At 41.5% G+C, this 15,360-nt stretch overlaps 1 protein-coding gene across 1 annotated transcript in view; it reads left to right on the top strand.

Annotated features, from left to right (window-relative positions):
- Nucleotides 1-15,360, top strand: part of NOL10 (nucleolar protein 10) — an 88,365-nt gene that overhangs the window by 17,855 nt on the left and 55,150 nt on the right. Inside the window, exons 9-13 of the mRNA XM_067703695.1 lie at nt 1,174-1,259; nt 6,024-6,102; nt 7,305-7,454; nt 9,947-10,013; nt 12,318-12,370. Of these exons, the coding sequence (XP_067559796.1) occupies nt 1,174-1,259; nt 6,024-6,102; nt 7,305-7,454; nt 9,947-10,013; nt 12,318-12,370 (435 nt within the window). The remainder of the gene's footprint in view (nt 1-1,173; nt 1,260-6,023; nt 6,103-7,304; nt 7,455-9,946; nt 10,014-12,317; nt 12,371-15,360) is intronic.

The following is a 15,360-nucleotide window of genomic DNA, read 5'->3' on the forward strand; positions in this document are numbered from 1 at the left end:
ACCCTCTCCAGCATTTATTGTTTCTAGATTTTTTGATGATTGCCCTTCTGACTGGTGTGAGATGATATCTCATTGTAGTTTTGATTTGTATTTCCCTAATGATTAATGATGTTGAGCATTCTTTCATGTGTTTGTTGGCAGTCTGTATATCTTCTTTGGAGAAATGTCTATTTAGATCTTCTGCCCATTTTTGGATTGGGTTGTTTGTTTTTTTGTTATTGAGCTGCATGAGCTGCTTATAAATTTTGGAGATTAATCCTTTGTCAGTTGCTTCATTTGCAAATATTTTCTCCCATTCTGAGGGTTGTCTTTTGGTCTTGTGTATGGTTTCCTTGGCTGTGCAAAAGCTTTGCAGTTTCATTAGGTCCCATTTGTTTATTTTTGTTTTTATTTCCATTTCTCTAGGGGGTGGCTCAAAAAGGATCTTGCTGTGATTTATGTCAGAGTGTTCTGCCTGTGTTTTCCTCGAAGAGTTTGATAGTTTCTGGCCATATATTTAGGCCTTTAATCCATTTTGAGCTTATTTTTGTGTATGGTGTTAGGGAGTGATCTAATCTCATACTTTTACATGTACCTGTCCAGTTTTCCCAGCACCACTTATTGAAGAGGCTGTCCTTTCTCCACTGTACATTCCTGCCTCCTTTATCAAAGATAAGGTGACCATATGTGCGTGGGTTTATCTCTGGGCTTTCTATCCTGTTCCATTGATCTATATTTCTGTTTTTGTGCCAGTACCATACTGTCTTGATTACTGTAGCTTTGTAGTATAGTCTGAAGTCAGGGAGCCTGATTCCTCCAGCTCCGTTTTTCGTTCTCAAGATTGCTTTGGATATTCGGGGTCTTTGGTGTTTCCATATAAATTGTGAAATTTTTTGTTCTAGTTCTGCGAAAAATGCCAATGGTAGTTTGATAGGGATTGCATTGAATCTGTAGATTGCTTTGAGTAGTAGAGTCATTTTCACAATGTTGATTCTTCCAATCCAAGAACATGGTATATCTCTCCATCTATTTGTATCATCTTTAATTTCTTTCATCAGTGTCTTATAATTTTTTGCATACAGAAAAAGTTAAATTCTTATTCCCCACGAGATAATCAGTGTTAATGAGGCTTTTTTTTTGGTATTTGTCTAAAAATTTTCTAGTATTTAAAATGACTGTGTTTTATTTGTTTAGGGCCGAGTGGAGTGCTGGGACCCGAGGACGCGTGGCAGAGTTGGCCTGTTAGATTGCGCCTTAAGTAGTGTCACAGCTGATTCAGAGTAAGTGAGAGTGAAGTCGCAGTTTAAATTCTCATCAGCTTCTGATTTAAACAAACGTATCAACACTAAATTAAAATCAGTTGCTAAAGGGTGACACTCTTAAAACACGTTTATCTGAGGTTGTGGTTTTGTGATTGTTTTATGTAGAAATCCTTTCCTGTGAAAGGTCACTAAGTGGGAAAGCCAGATGGAATTCCTTGTTTATATAGTTGCTGTGGAATTTTGTTAAAACAAATACACTGCAGGAATTTGTATTTCCCATTCTGTAGGATATGGTGGTGGAACCAGGAGTCTACCACTCCATTTAACAAACAAAAATATGTGCTTTGAATTCTAATGTAGAGGGAAGCAATGTTTTTGATATTTTCTTGTTCCTGTTTGGCCATTCCAACACTTAAAATAATTGGAAAAGTAAATCACAGTTGGGGGATGAAAACCTCTAAAGCTTGAATTAAGTAATACCTATAAGCCCCCTGTCCTTTTCCCACTCACAAGAGTACTCACTGTTATACTGCTTGGTACATATGTTTTCAGACATTTTTTTTTTTTGGCCTTGACGCATGGCTTGCGGGATCTTACTGCACCCACCAGGGATCGAACCCGGGCCCCTGGCAGTGAAAGTTCCGAGTCCTAACCACTGGACCGCCAGGGAATTCCCTTCAGACATTTTTCTGTGCTCATATTAACACATGCAGATTATCACTCTCTTTGTCAGATCCTTGATATGGGATTAGTTGCTATAATCAGCTTGGGAATGCCCTTTCTCTGGGGTCTTGTTATTCATGGAAATGTCATTTTACTTTGTCTTTCAGTTGATGAGACATTTATCTCCAGTCATGTCACATAGGAGGTGGAGTGTTAGATGGGTGGGCTGAGAGAGACTAACTCTAAATTTATTGTAGAATTTTGTGTGATTTGCATTTTTCTGGGGGAGAGAAGAAATATAGTTCTTTCTTTTGAAAAACTCAGCTTTGTAAAAAAGCATTCTTGACCTAGAAAAAAAAGCTAAGAATCACTGAATGGAAAGATGTCTGTTTCTAATGTATACATTTTTCCCTCTGTCATAAGTAAAGAAAAAATTTTTTCCATCTTTTAATTATGACATTGAAAGTGAGTATAGGAAATTTTTTTCCTGAGTATTGTTACTGAGTTTTATTAAAGTAATGAATAACTTCATTAGTCATGGTATGGAGTACAGTGTATTAAACAATCTAAAAATGGAAAACTCATTCTACATTTGATTTTTCATTTTGTTTTGGAATTACTTAGACATTTTTATTGTGAAATGTACACATACAGAAAAACTCATAAAACATTAATGTGCATATTACTGAATTATGAGTCTCTACATTTGTTAATAGAATAAAGCAACAGAAAATGCTTATTAGTATTCATCAAATAGGTATGAAAGAAAATGAATCAGAAACTTGTTTATTTTTAGAAAGTAGAAAATCAGGTTTAAGTGAAAGATATTTACTCACTCTATAGGAAGCAAAGAGGTTAATTTTCTCTTACCCTTAAGCATTAACTTGTGTTTGAATTAGAATAAAGAGACTTGTGTACAAACTCTGTCATTAATTGTTTAATCTTGAAAAGTCATTTAAGAAAACAGGCCAGCAGGAGTTATTTGCAGTATGTCTTAAGGTTATTTCTACTTTAATGACTACAATAGAAGTACCATTATACAAAATTTAAGGAAGGGATGTTAAAAAATAATCTTAACTGTGGCCTCTAGAAACATGGGAGTAGTCTTTCTTTTTTTGTTAGAATATTGATTCACAAATATTTTTGGTGGCCTCTTTTGTCCTTAGGGGTGAGGCATTTTTCAGCTGTCATGATGGAGGTTATTTTATTTATTAAATTTTTTTTTTCATTTTGTAAAGATGATGTGTACTTAATCTAAAAAGATACTAAGCAGTTTCAAAAATGCACGGAAGAAAGTAAAAATGACTTCTGCATATATACAGGTAGGTCTAATTTAAGTAACAGACCACTCTTGGTTCGTGAAGGATGCTTATAGTTTTTCACTAGTACACATCTATTTACAGTTTTATGATTATTTCCTGGGAAAATATTAAGAGCTTGAACAGCATACATGTTCTTAAGGCTTTTGGTACCCATTGCTAAATTGCCTGACAGGAAAAGGTAACATCAATTTAAAGGTCTACCTACGTGTACAGAGTGCACATTCTCCCACCTTCCATAGCCCAAGGTGTTAATCCCATTATAATAATACTAAGATGTCAGAAAGAGCCCGGGATATCAAATCAAAATACAGCTTGGTAGAAATAATAGCTAACAGTACTTTCTATTTGCCAGGTAGTGTTCTAAGTTCTCTACATATATTAACTTATTTAATAAAACAACAACAGTCTTTGATGCAGGTACTGTTTTGTATTTATTTTACGGATGAGGAAGTATTGACCAATAGCCTACGTAAGGCTTTAAGAATTATGTGGCAGAAGCATATTTATTTCTAGGGAAAGATGTTCCAAATATGCTGTTAAGTAGAAAAGCAAATCATACAGTTCCCTATAGAGTTTTATCACATTTTCATAAGGAAAACAATGAACTTATGTGTCCAGTCATAGGGATGAAATCTGCATATGTTACAAAGTGTTAAAAGTAGCTCTGCCTGCTGATTCAGCTTCAGGTGATTTTTTTTTTTTTTTTTTTTTTTGCGGTACGCGGGCCTCTCACCGCTGTGGCCTCTCCCGTTGCGGAGCACAGGCTCCGGACGTGCAGGCTCAGTGGCCATGGCTCACGGGCCCAGCTGCTCCGCGGCATGTGGGATCTTCCCAGACCGGGGCTCAAACCCGCGTCCCCTGCATCGGCAGGCGGACTCTCAACCACTGCACCACCAGGGAAGCCCCAGGTGATTTTATTTATTAATTTTTTTATGCTTAGCTTTATTTTTTTCCTACACAAACATTATAAGCCGTCACCTCTGCTATTTGACATAGGTAGAGTTCTGGAAGGTGGAGCCAATACAGTCAGAGAAAGAAATACGTGTTAAATTTTGGCTAGCGGAGGACAGGCTTTTGTTCTTTGCAGATGATGTGATTGTCTGCCTAAGAAACCCAGTAGAACTAACTGAAAAACTATAAACACTAATATGAGAGTTAAGTAAATTGGTTACAAAATAAATGTACAAAATCAGTGGCGTTGATGTTTATCAGCAATATCCAGTTAGAAAGGTACAATGAAAAGCAGTTCTCATAACAAAATAATTTACAACAAAACAATTGTAAAATACTGAGGGATAAGCTTAAGAAGTGACTATCTGAAGAAAGGGACAAAATTTTATTAAGAAACAAAAAAGTTTGACTAGGGCTTCCCTGGTGGCACAGTGGTTAAGAATCCGCCTGCCAATGCAAGGGACACGGGTTCAAGCCCTGTTCCAGGAAGATCCCACATGCAGCGGAGCAACTCAGCCTGTGTACCACAACTACTGAGCCTGTGCTCTAGAGCCTGCGAGCCACAACTTCTGAGCCTGTGAGCCACAACTACTGAAGCCCGCGCGCCTAGAACCCGTACTCCACAACAAGAGAAGCCACTGCAGTGAGAAGCCTGTGCACTGCAATGAAGAGTAGCCCCCGCTAGCCACAACTAGAGAGAGCCCGCGTGCAACAATGAAGACCCAACACAGCCAAAAATAAATAAATAAAATAAATTTTAAAAAAACAACAAACAAAGAGTTTGAATAAATGAGGAAAAATAATGTCACCACACTGAGGAATGATTCCAGAGTTTATTTTGAAGAGTAGGTGACTGAAAGTGATGCAGACGAGAGACCTCCAGGTTCCCGTGGATGCTTCAGTGTAGTTGCAGGCTGAGGCTTTAGGTGGCATAAGAGACCTGAGGATGCCAAGAGTCAGCAGCCTGGACTGAAGGTCTTGGTCCAAGGTTATGGAGACAATAGGTATTGAAATCAGGACTGTGGCCCGCTTCTGGCTCATCTTCTAGGACCCTTTCCCCCTCAGAGCATTATTCTTGCTTACCGAGTGAGAAGCATACTCCAGATTCAGAGCCATAAACATCCATCATTTTGTTACCTTTACAGGTTCTGTGTCCCCCGTTTGGGGACTAGTCTTTATTTTAGCTTGACATCACTAACGTTAAAAATGAAAATGGAGGGCTTTCCTGGTGGCGCAGTGGTTGAGAGTCTGCCTGCCGATGCAGGGGACACGGGTTCGTGCCCCGGTCTGGGAAGATCCCACGTGCCGCGGAGCGGCTGGGCCTGTGAGCTATGGCCGCTGAGCCTGCGCGTCCAGAGCCTGTGCTCCGCAACGGGAGAGACCACAACAGTGAGAGGCGCGCATACTGCAAAAAAAAAAAAAAAAAAGAAAGAAAGAAAATGGGTATACCCATGCCCGAATATAAAACTGTTTTCTCTTAAGCAAAAAAGGGCATGTTTCTGTAAATACCTTATCCTGGCTTAATCAAAATGAAAGATATTGTCATACTGATCTTTTTCAATTGGTTTTATATTTTCAGAAACTTTTTTTGCTTGTAGCTACTTTGAAAATATTTCTTACAGTTTTTAAAGAACATAATCTACAGATTTTTAAAGGTAGATTACATTTATAAGTAAAGGTTATTTTTCATTTTGATTAAGAAAGTTTGGCTACAATTACCTTTTAAACAGAAGGCTAAGAAATGTGATTGTCCCCATTAGAATTGAAGTGAAGATTAATAATGAATTTGTTATTTGGAAGGAGATTTGGCCATATATACATGAAATACAAATGTTTTGCCTTTCAGGATAAACAGTTTACCAACGATCTCTGCTTTGAAATTTAATGGTGCCTTGACCATGGCAGTTGGAACATCCACGGGGCAGGTAAATATGTTTAAGTTGGAAACTTCACACTTCAGTTACTACTTCAGGGGCGTGTATGTGTCACAGGAAACATCCACATGTCTGTTCACTGTGGGAACAGAAAATGAAGCATTATTGTTTTGGCCAGAGTGGAGAGGGTACTCAGAATGCTGTGTTCCTTTAGTACCTTGAGAAATTCTGGTCCTGGCCTGAATGGTTGGTGTGAGAGGCTCTCGAGCTGAAGCTGCAGCGGGGTATGCCTCAGGTGTCCTGACTGTGGTTTAGAGCAGCCTCTTCTAGAGAGTGTGGAGCGGAGTTCCGTGGTCATACAGGTTTGGAATTCTCCACATTTCTACTCTGTGAGGTTTATAGTGCATTTAAATATCTATTGAAAGCTCGGAGAATTCCTGCAGACAAAAAATGTGTTGAGTAAGTATTTCCGAAATGTATTTGCCCGAGGAACCTTTTTTTTCAGCCAGCACTATCACCCACATCCGGTGCAGTGCGTGGTCAGTGGGACATACCTCAGCAAACGCTAGTCTGAGGAGTACAAATGAAATAGCTTCAGGGATTTAATTTCATCTTTTCTCTCTTTCCTTCAAGGCAGAGCCCACACACTTGTAAGTCTGTTCTGACCTCAGCACAGGTGTGAGCCCTGCTTCCAGTAGAGTTACTGCCTCTGTCATCTGTCACCTGGGACTGAGATCCAGCTTCACCAGGCCCCTTGCCTATCAAGACAGGGCTCAGAAGAGACCCCCCTCCCCCCGAAAGTCATAACCCTGCAACCGCCATTTGTCTTGAATCTACCAGGGCTGTCTTTATTATGCTTCTTGTTCTTGTTTCTGTCAGCCGCTGTGACAGTGCCTGGTACACAGTAGGCCCTCAGTGTATATATTTGTTGAATTCATAAATGACACAGATTCTTGTGGACTTCCCTTTTGGTTCCTTCCTTAATATAGCTAAATAGTTCTCAATCTTAGTGTGCCTAAAAACTACTCTCAGGGTTGCATTCATAAAACCATATACTGGAAGGGTAATTTAAGAGATTTTTCTGGAGTGTTTTTTGCTGGCTGACTTTAGAATCTTTGTACCCTGAGTGAAGGGTGTTCATTGTGTTGATTAAAAAGGTAATGAAGCAAATGACAGCCGCTTTTCTAAGTTTTAAAAGTTTCAAGATAAAATATTTAGTTCGTTTAAACAGAAATAACTTTTTTTCTTTCTAGGTTTTATTGTATGATCTTCGTTCTGATAAGCCATTGCTAGTTAAGGATCACCAGTATGGGCTGCCCATTAAATCAGTTCATTTCCAGGATTCATTAGATTTGATTTTGTCTGCTGACTCTCGAATTATCAAAATGTGGAATAAGAACTCAGTACGTATCTTTTGTTGTTAACATTACTTACTATTTGCTTATTTTCCATGTAATGTTTCTTTTCTTTCTGTTGCCTTTTTTGAGCAGTGTGCGTTCTTGAGAAAGAAGTATCGATACTAAGCATCCGTTTGGGCTTAGTATTGGAAGTCAGTTACTTCGGGATAGATAATATTCATATGCAAAGTAGTCAAGATTGTTTTCCTCCTGTTAAGAAGTTTTCCTCATTTGCTAGAACGGACATGCATTTTTACATGTTCAGTTAGGTAGAGAGTAAATCATTGTTTAAAAAAAAGATTGATCCATGAGAAACTCCCTAGATTTTGAGGCTGTCTTACAACGCTTGGAAGGTTTTTATGAGCTACTACTAATCTTTCCATATCAGTATTATTATACATCTCAATTTCATACCCTTTCCCCATGTCAAACAGTTGGATTTTTAGATATGATACCTTCACAATAATTTCCTATAGTGTTTTTCTTAAAAACAATATTTTCGTCAGAATATTTGATGTTCCCTGCCCTTCTGAGTGTCATTTAAAAGGTAACAAAACCCTGTGTTGCTGGTTTTATTCTCCTTTCTGTTTTTGCTTTTTCATTTTAAAACCTAAGTATTTTGAGAGAGTAGTAAAAGATTAGTTCACCAGCTGGGAAAAAATTCATTCAGTGTAGCAGTTGCTTTTAAGAGTCTTTGCATTTATTGATTTCAAACTTAGCATCTGTAGTCAAAAAGTGTTACTTTAAAAAAAAAAAAATTCATTTTTGAGATGGATGTGGGTGGAAGGCCCAGCAGCCCCAGCATTAGTTACCGGAGGGCAAGCGCCGGTCTCTCCTGTGAGGGCTGCCCGCGTTTAGGGCAGAGATGCCACCAGCAGCTCCGTCATGGTTCAGCTGCTGAGCAGAATCCCTGCCTGTTTGGACCATTACTTCTGTTTTTCATTTTCATTTTGTCAACTCTCAAAGTATTGACCTTACTTAGCTCCCTTTCTTTTTTTCTCTGGATATGCTGTGGAGGTTCAGAGTTATCCTTGGGGTATGTCCCGTCTCTCCAGCCCTGTTACCTTTGTAGCTCCTGAGACTCTGTTAGGGAGAGGAGGAAGGGCTTCCGGCTTTTCTCAATTCCTGGAAGAATTACCCTGACGATTGCCCGGGAACCGACTATGCTGCTTTGAGGTGGAGGGTTTTGAGGGCTTTCTTAGGAAGATACGTGGTGTCTTAGGCTGGAATTTTCTCTGCTCTTTTCTGATAATCCAAACTAGTTTACTTTGAAACAGTATTTCTTTTTAATACTACAAATGCAGACATATTATTTTTGAAAGGTCATAGCATACTGGGAAAGTAGAAGTTTCCCTTGACCTGGCTTCCATCCTACCTAATGGTAAACTTACCAATTTGGATCCTCCCAGGCCCTCTAACTGCTGCATAGTTTTCCCCAACATGGATTTCTATGAACTGTGGCCCCTTTTCTTTTTTGTTCCATGCTATTATTCCCATTTCACCTTCCTTGTTCCTTCCGTCTTTCCGTTTTTTCTTTCGGGGGCACTTGAGACGAAAGGGAGGGAGGTAGCCGTGCGAGTCCCATCGTCTGTCTCCAGGTAGAACCTGGCTGCTGTTTTTCACTGGGTGCAAAATTAGTTTTTTAACTGCTGCCCCCACTTTGCCGCGGAGCCTCTAATAATGGGTTAATAAATGCAAGAGCTGGCAGACATTTTCAACAGCAGTTCTTGAAATCACGTTGTACTTGCTACAGTAAGTTTTATTTTGGTGTTGTTGCAGTGACTAAATACGTCCTCTTGACCAACACCCGAATTACTTGGTTCTGCTCGACTTGCTTTCCTTGTTTATCTTTCTCATCACCTTCTTCCACTCCCATCTACTTACTTTCTGTCTTTTTTCTTTTACTTCTTTTAATTTTTAAAACTAGAGTATATTTCCCCCCATATTAAAAAAAATTTACCCTTTGCTATGTGATAACTAACACTTTATGTATTTATAGGATTTTTTTTTGTAAGTTATTTTATATTCATCATCTTACTCGATCCCCCTCAAGTCCTTGTGACGCAGGTGTGGCAGATACCATCCTTATTCTGCCTTGTTGACCGTCTCTTCATCTTTGGTTTCTTTGAGGACAAGTTTACCGAGGGTGTGTTCTCCAGGTTATGAGAATTTTTTAAAGTTGATGTACAACTTTATTTTAGACTTTACTCTTTCCTGTTTAGACATTATCTTTAAAAGTTTATACTCAGTTTCCCAAGAAAGTCACCTCTCCCCCCGAGCCTCAGTTTCTTCCTCTCTAAAATGAGAAGATTTGATAAGTTGATAAAACAAATTCTCTAAGATTTTTTTGAACTTAAATTCTGTGATTTCAATTAGGTGATTTTATTTTTTCACATCAGCAGAGTGTAGTGGAGTTAGGTCTCCCGGTTATTTTCTGTATATCACATTGCCAAAAGTTGTCTTCCTTTATTTTAATAATTGCTTTTTGCTTCTTTTAGGGAAAAATATTTACTTCCTTGGAGCCAGAACATGACATTAATGATGTTTGCCTCTATCCCAACTCAGGTATGCAGTATGTAGCAGCGGGCCATTCTGCGAGATGAATCTAGGTTATGCTTTATAGGGTTTTAAACTCATTTTATTTCTTAAGACAGGGTTTGGCTTGGTTGGGACAATTCTTGGATATTGTATTTACTTGAAAAATTAAGAGCAGGAAGTGGCGTGGATGATGGAGAAGGTGACCCTCTCAGTGACTTAGGCCTCAGCCAGCCTAGCTATTAGTAGAAACTGGTAGCAGTCCATAGGTCGGTGGCAGGTGAGGTGCTACGTAGTGTGCACTTTAGCTGTTTTATGTGACTGGTAATCGTGTGTAGGGATTTGGAGGAGGCTGGAGCTCCCTGATGATGATACACAGGCTCATAAAGCCGTGGGTTTCGTATATTCTGTGTTGCAGGCTGTTCAGTAAATTACCTGGCAGATTTTAAGGTTTAACAATCCCTTCAAGGCAGATCTGTGAAGAATTCTGGAAAATGAGAGCACCACTCTCAAGCAGGGTCATATTCTGAGGACGGACGTACACAGATAATTTTGACGGAGGGATACAAGGCAAAGCAGGAAGAGTTCTGTTATGTATGTACAGATGTCAGGAGAGAGACAGAGAGAGAGACAGACAGAGACAGAGAGAGAGAGAGATTCAGCTGAAGGAATGAGAGGAGAACATAGAGGAGATCTTTGTCTGCATTGAGCGTGGGGTGCTGGGTGGAGTTGGGAGGTGAGGTGATCCCCATGAGGGGACAGTGTAAGAAGGGCAGGAAGGATGGGCAGAGGCACAGCACGGTGCACGGAGGAGCTCTGGGAGGAATGGGGTGGGAAGCAGGTGGTGCCCGGGTGGTGCGGACCCAGGAGTGAGCTGCTGAGTGGCTGGGTGCTGTTTGTGGTCAGGACCCACTCAGACCCTGCTTCCAGAGGTGGTTCTGTCCACCAGGTAAAAGGTAGATCAGTTTTGAACTAAGATGAGTAGGAAGTGATACTCGGAGCCGAGATTGGGAGCACAGGAGAGAGAGCAAATTTGGAGAGAAAGATTATGTTTTCTTCTTTGAGTCTTTGAATATGAGGAGGCAGGGGGCGGTGGCAGCATCTGGCAGAGGGTCTCCAGCCTGGCCACCCCTAGGATCGCCTGGGAGCGTCTTAGAAGTACGGCTTGCTTGGCCCTACACACATCAGGGGTACTGACTCGGCGTCTGGGGTAGAGCCCCGAAATGAGTTACTTTTCACATGCTTCCCAAGTGGCTGTGAAGCCCCGCCCTGATCCACAGCCTCACCCTGGGAGCCACGTCCCATGCACAGTGAATAGTGTGGTCTCGAGAAAAGCAGGTCTGCAGACGCTAAATTCTTTATTTTTTTAATTGATTAATTTATTTATTTTTGGCTGCGTTGGGTCTTTGTTGCTGCACACGGGCTTTCTCTAGTTGCAGCGAGCGGAGGCTACTCTTCGTTACGGTGCACGGGTTTCTCATTGCGGTGGCTTCTCTTGTTGCGGAGCACGGGCTCTAGGCACACGGGCTTCAGTAGTTGCAGCACGTGGGCTTAGTAGTTGGGGCACGGGGGCACTAGAGCACGCAGACTTCAGTAGTTGCGGCGCTTGGGCTCAGTAGTTGCAATGCGCAAGCTCTAGGGTGCGTGGGCTTAGTTGCTCCGCGCATGTGGGATCTTCCTGGACCAGGGCTTGAACCCGTGTCCCCTGCATTGGCAGGCGGATTCTTAACCGCTGCACCACCAGGGAAGTCCCAGGCTGTTGGATTCTGTATGGGTCTTTTCTAGTGTAGCTACACATAGCATTCCCTGTAAGCCATTTTGTTTTCTGTTAAGGTGTAAAGTTTAATTCAAACATTAGGAACTACTTTGCTGTGCCATTTGGTGGGAAATACTTTACCTTGGTTCTTTGATTCCTGATTAACAGAGAGAAACCTTTCTTCTTGACTTCCTTATTATATTATAATAAATAGTGCATCAAAACTACATTTTATCTATGTGTCTGAAGCTTAAAACTTTCCCCCTTAAAAATGATGGCGAACTTTGTATAGACCTGAGCACTTCATGGTGGGAACTGCTCAGTCACTTAGCTAGTACAGACAGCCTAAGTGTTTTGCAGATGGGGAGGCTGGTCTTTCTGATACTTAAGGTGCCCCGTCTGGGAGGGTCAGGGACCACAGGCCACAAGCTGACTCCAAGGGTGCCTGGCTGCCGGTCTGGCTCTTCTGCTGTTCGCCGTGTTCTGAGCACCTCACCCATTTCAAAACGTAAAACAAGTAGAAAAGGGAGCTTTTCTTTTCCCCATGTGTTTACCTTTTTCATTGTGTTTATTTTTAGGAATGCTTCTTACTGCCAATGAAACCCCCAAGATGGGCATCTATTACATTCCGGTAAGTGATACAGAAAGGAGGTATGATAAAAATAGGACAAGAAAAGATACTGTATTTTTTAAGCTGGCTGTGTCGAGGGACTTTGGGTCTGCATGTGGCTGTGTAAATTAGACACAGTGGCTCACTTGTCAATTCCCTGTGCTTCCTGGAACCGGTAAAATAATGCTTAACCATTGTTCATGGGAAACTACTTAATATCCCATTAAAATAGTAGAAATTCTTCTTTATTCTTCAGATCTACATTTGTTTTTTGTTTCAAAGCATTCCAGAATCTTAAACTTTCAGCTATTAGTGATCAGGAGATCTAATCCTCTAAAATAAAAGTCTAGTTCTCTTCCAGTCATCTCTTTGTAGTTTGTGTCTTTTAAAAATGAGTTTATATAAAAGAAACTATCTTAGATTGCCATGATCAGTGATGACATGCAGTTTGCAATCTTGTGCCGTTTTTTCTTCCTTAAAGAATTCTTCTGTTAGGTTTGCCAGAAGCTTCCCTACCTTTACCTAAACAGAAAAGCATATAGTACAAAGTTGGCATTAGATTACGGTTAGCAGACATCTCCTTTTCTGAGATTTGGGGAGGAGCGTGAGGGGTGTTGAAGATCACATCTTTAGGGCAGTGAACTCTCTATAGTCGCTGTTAGCCTCCAGTTATGAAGGTTCTTTATATTGATGATGGTTTTTTGAAATATCTCAACCATGTGTGTATTTCAAAAAAACAAAGTATTCTGTTGATGTTGACTTTCTGTGGTTTCAGGAACCTGATGTGTTGTTGAAAGCACTTTGAGATGTTTCTTTTGATTGATAGTGAAATGAAGGCTATTCAAACAGCAGCTTTTCCGTTTTCCTAAATTGTCATTTGTTCCTTTTCTCCCCGGAGTCTCACAGATACTGCTTCCATATTCCTGTTAGTTTATATGTCTTTATCTTCATCTGATCAATAAGTGATTGTATCAACTGTGTGGCAGACACAGTGCTATAGGTTGGCAGTGTATAGGGTCCTGCCCCTTTCTTCAAGGAGTTCATTATTAGGGAATAAAACAAGAAAGTAGACAATTTCCAGTCAGTGTGATGAATGCTGTAACAGAAGTAAGGAACCCATCATGGGGCTGGAAACTGGTGGGAAATGTGGAGGATACTCGGAGAAACCTTCCCAGAGGAATTGATTTCCAGGGAGAGACCAGAAGGCTGGTTCTGTCTCCTGGATGAAGAGGGCGGGGTGCAGAATGGGAGAAGGGTCTTGGAAGTAAAGGGAACATCGTGTGCTAAGATCAGGGAGAAGATAACACACGTAGCTGAGAATTAGCGCTTGAGGATTGGTGGTAGCTCAGGCTGAAAAGGTTCTCTGCAGCCAGGCTCTGATGGTCTTGTAGGCCAGGTGTGACGGTGCAGGGCAGGCACTCCTGGAAAAGCTGTAAGCGGGAGAGTGCTGTGGTCAGATCTGCAGTTTTGAAGGATTATTTGGGCTGCCATCAGGAGAATGGATTAGGTAGGATCCAATCCGGAAGCAGCGAGAACAGGCTGTAGCAGTCTACAGGAGAGGTGACGGTCCCTGTGTTACCTTGGCCAGGCCTCCCTTTTTAGTATTTGGAGCTTTGGGGGTCCTGGGGCAATTTGAAAGAAGTCTGATCTGGTGGGCAGTGATTTCAGAGGCTTGTTGTCCACGCATAGCCAGGTGGTGTGTCCGGAGGTGTCCACTGATGAAGACCTTTGTCGATCACGAGAAGAGCCTTCCCTCGGTCCAGTGTTAATAGTCTTCTCGCAGCGTCGGCCCCTCTGGGCACGTCAGGAGAGGCAGAATAAATCAGCTTGCCCTCCCTTTACTTCTCCTGGCGGAGGTCTCTTTCCGTCTTCCTCTCAGGAGCGCTTACTGTGTTTTGATTGTCAGCAGCTGCCTATAAGGTGTCGATGTCTTGAATGGAAGAGCCCTTCCTCCCGTCAGAAGTGTGTAGAATCCGCCAGAATCTGAGATGGAGCGTGGAGGCCGCATGGGAGGTCTGCTCAGCTGGTGTGGAGCCGGGGAGGGCAGTTCTGAGTACTCCTGCGGGAAGGCTGTGTTACCAGCTTGTGCTAAGATGGTGGCAGTGGGGGCAGAATTGGAAAGATTGTCAAGGTTGTAAGACAGGCTTGGTCATTGATTGGATGTGAGGAGGAAAGGAGAGGAAAGAACCAAAGATGACAGCTGCTTTCTGCTTTGTAAACATGCAGACGAGGAGGTCCCTCGCTGAATCCAGGAGGAGAAACGGGATGGTAGACTCTTAGAACTGGAGGAGACCCTTACTCCCTTCTGCTTCTCTGGGTCTATTTCTCAGAGTGGGCTTTTTTGTTCCAAGTTCTGGGAACTTTAATTTGCACATGTGAGAGGGGCTAGATGCCGGCCAGGTGGTGAGAAACTGCTTTCTTGACAAATGTTAGCTTATCTTATAAGGTCTTTTTAGTTTCGACTCTGTAGCTCAGATTTAACTTGAGCGCTGAAAAAGAGTCCAGAGGCTGCTCCCAGGTGACTGTGCGTGTGCGGACAGTGAGAGCGGAGTTGTTCTCGTGCAGTTAAGCCTTGTGCTGCAGCTGGTACGTAAGTGGTCCTTCCTGACCTGCCTTCCTGCCCTGCTGCCTTGCACGGAGTGAGGTTTCCGAGTGCCGCTTGTCTTTACTTGGAACCTGTTCTTTGTGACACTCCTTCAAAGCAGAGAGAGCCCAGGGGTCTGAAAGCCTGCCATCTTTCATAAGATTTTATCAAACTGACCAAGCTGATTTGGCACAAAGGTTTATTTGAGGCCTATAGAAACAGAGAAGTGTGTGTTTAATATATAATTCATGCCCAATATGGGAGGTTGGGACTGTGATTTGTATCAACATCTTATAAACCAGGTCTGAAAACTCTTTTTCCCTGCTTTGGGGCTGTGCTAAAAATGAAGACAGCTTAATGTTCTTTTAGCTTATTAATTTTTGCCTTTCTACCTGATACCATCTTTCTTGAATACTTGAAGTCTTTT

The sequence above is a fragment of the Pseudorca crassidens genome, chromosome 14, assembly GCF_039906515.1.
Source record: "Pseudorca crassidens isolate mPseCra1 chromosome 14, mPseCra1.hap1, whole genome shotgun sequence".
In the NCBI taxonomy this organism is placed as follows: domain Eukaryota; kingdom Metazoa; phylum Chordata; class Mammalia; order Artiodactyla; family Delphinidae; genus Pseudorca; species Pseudorca crassidens.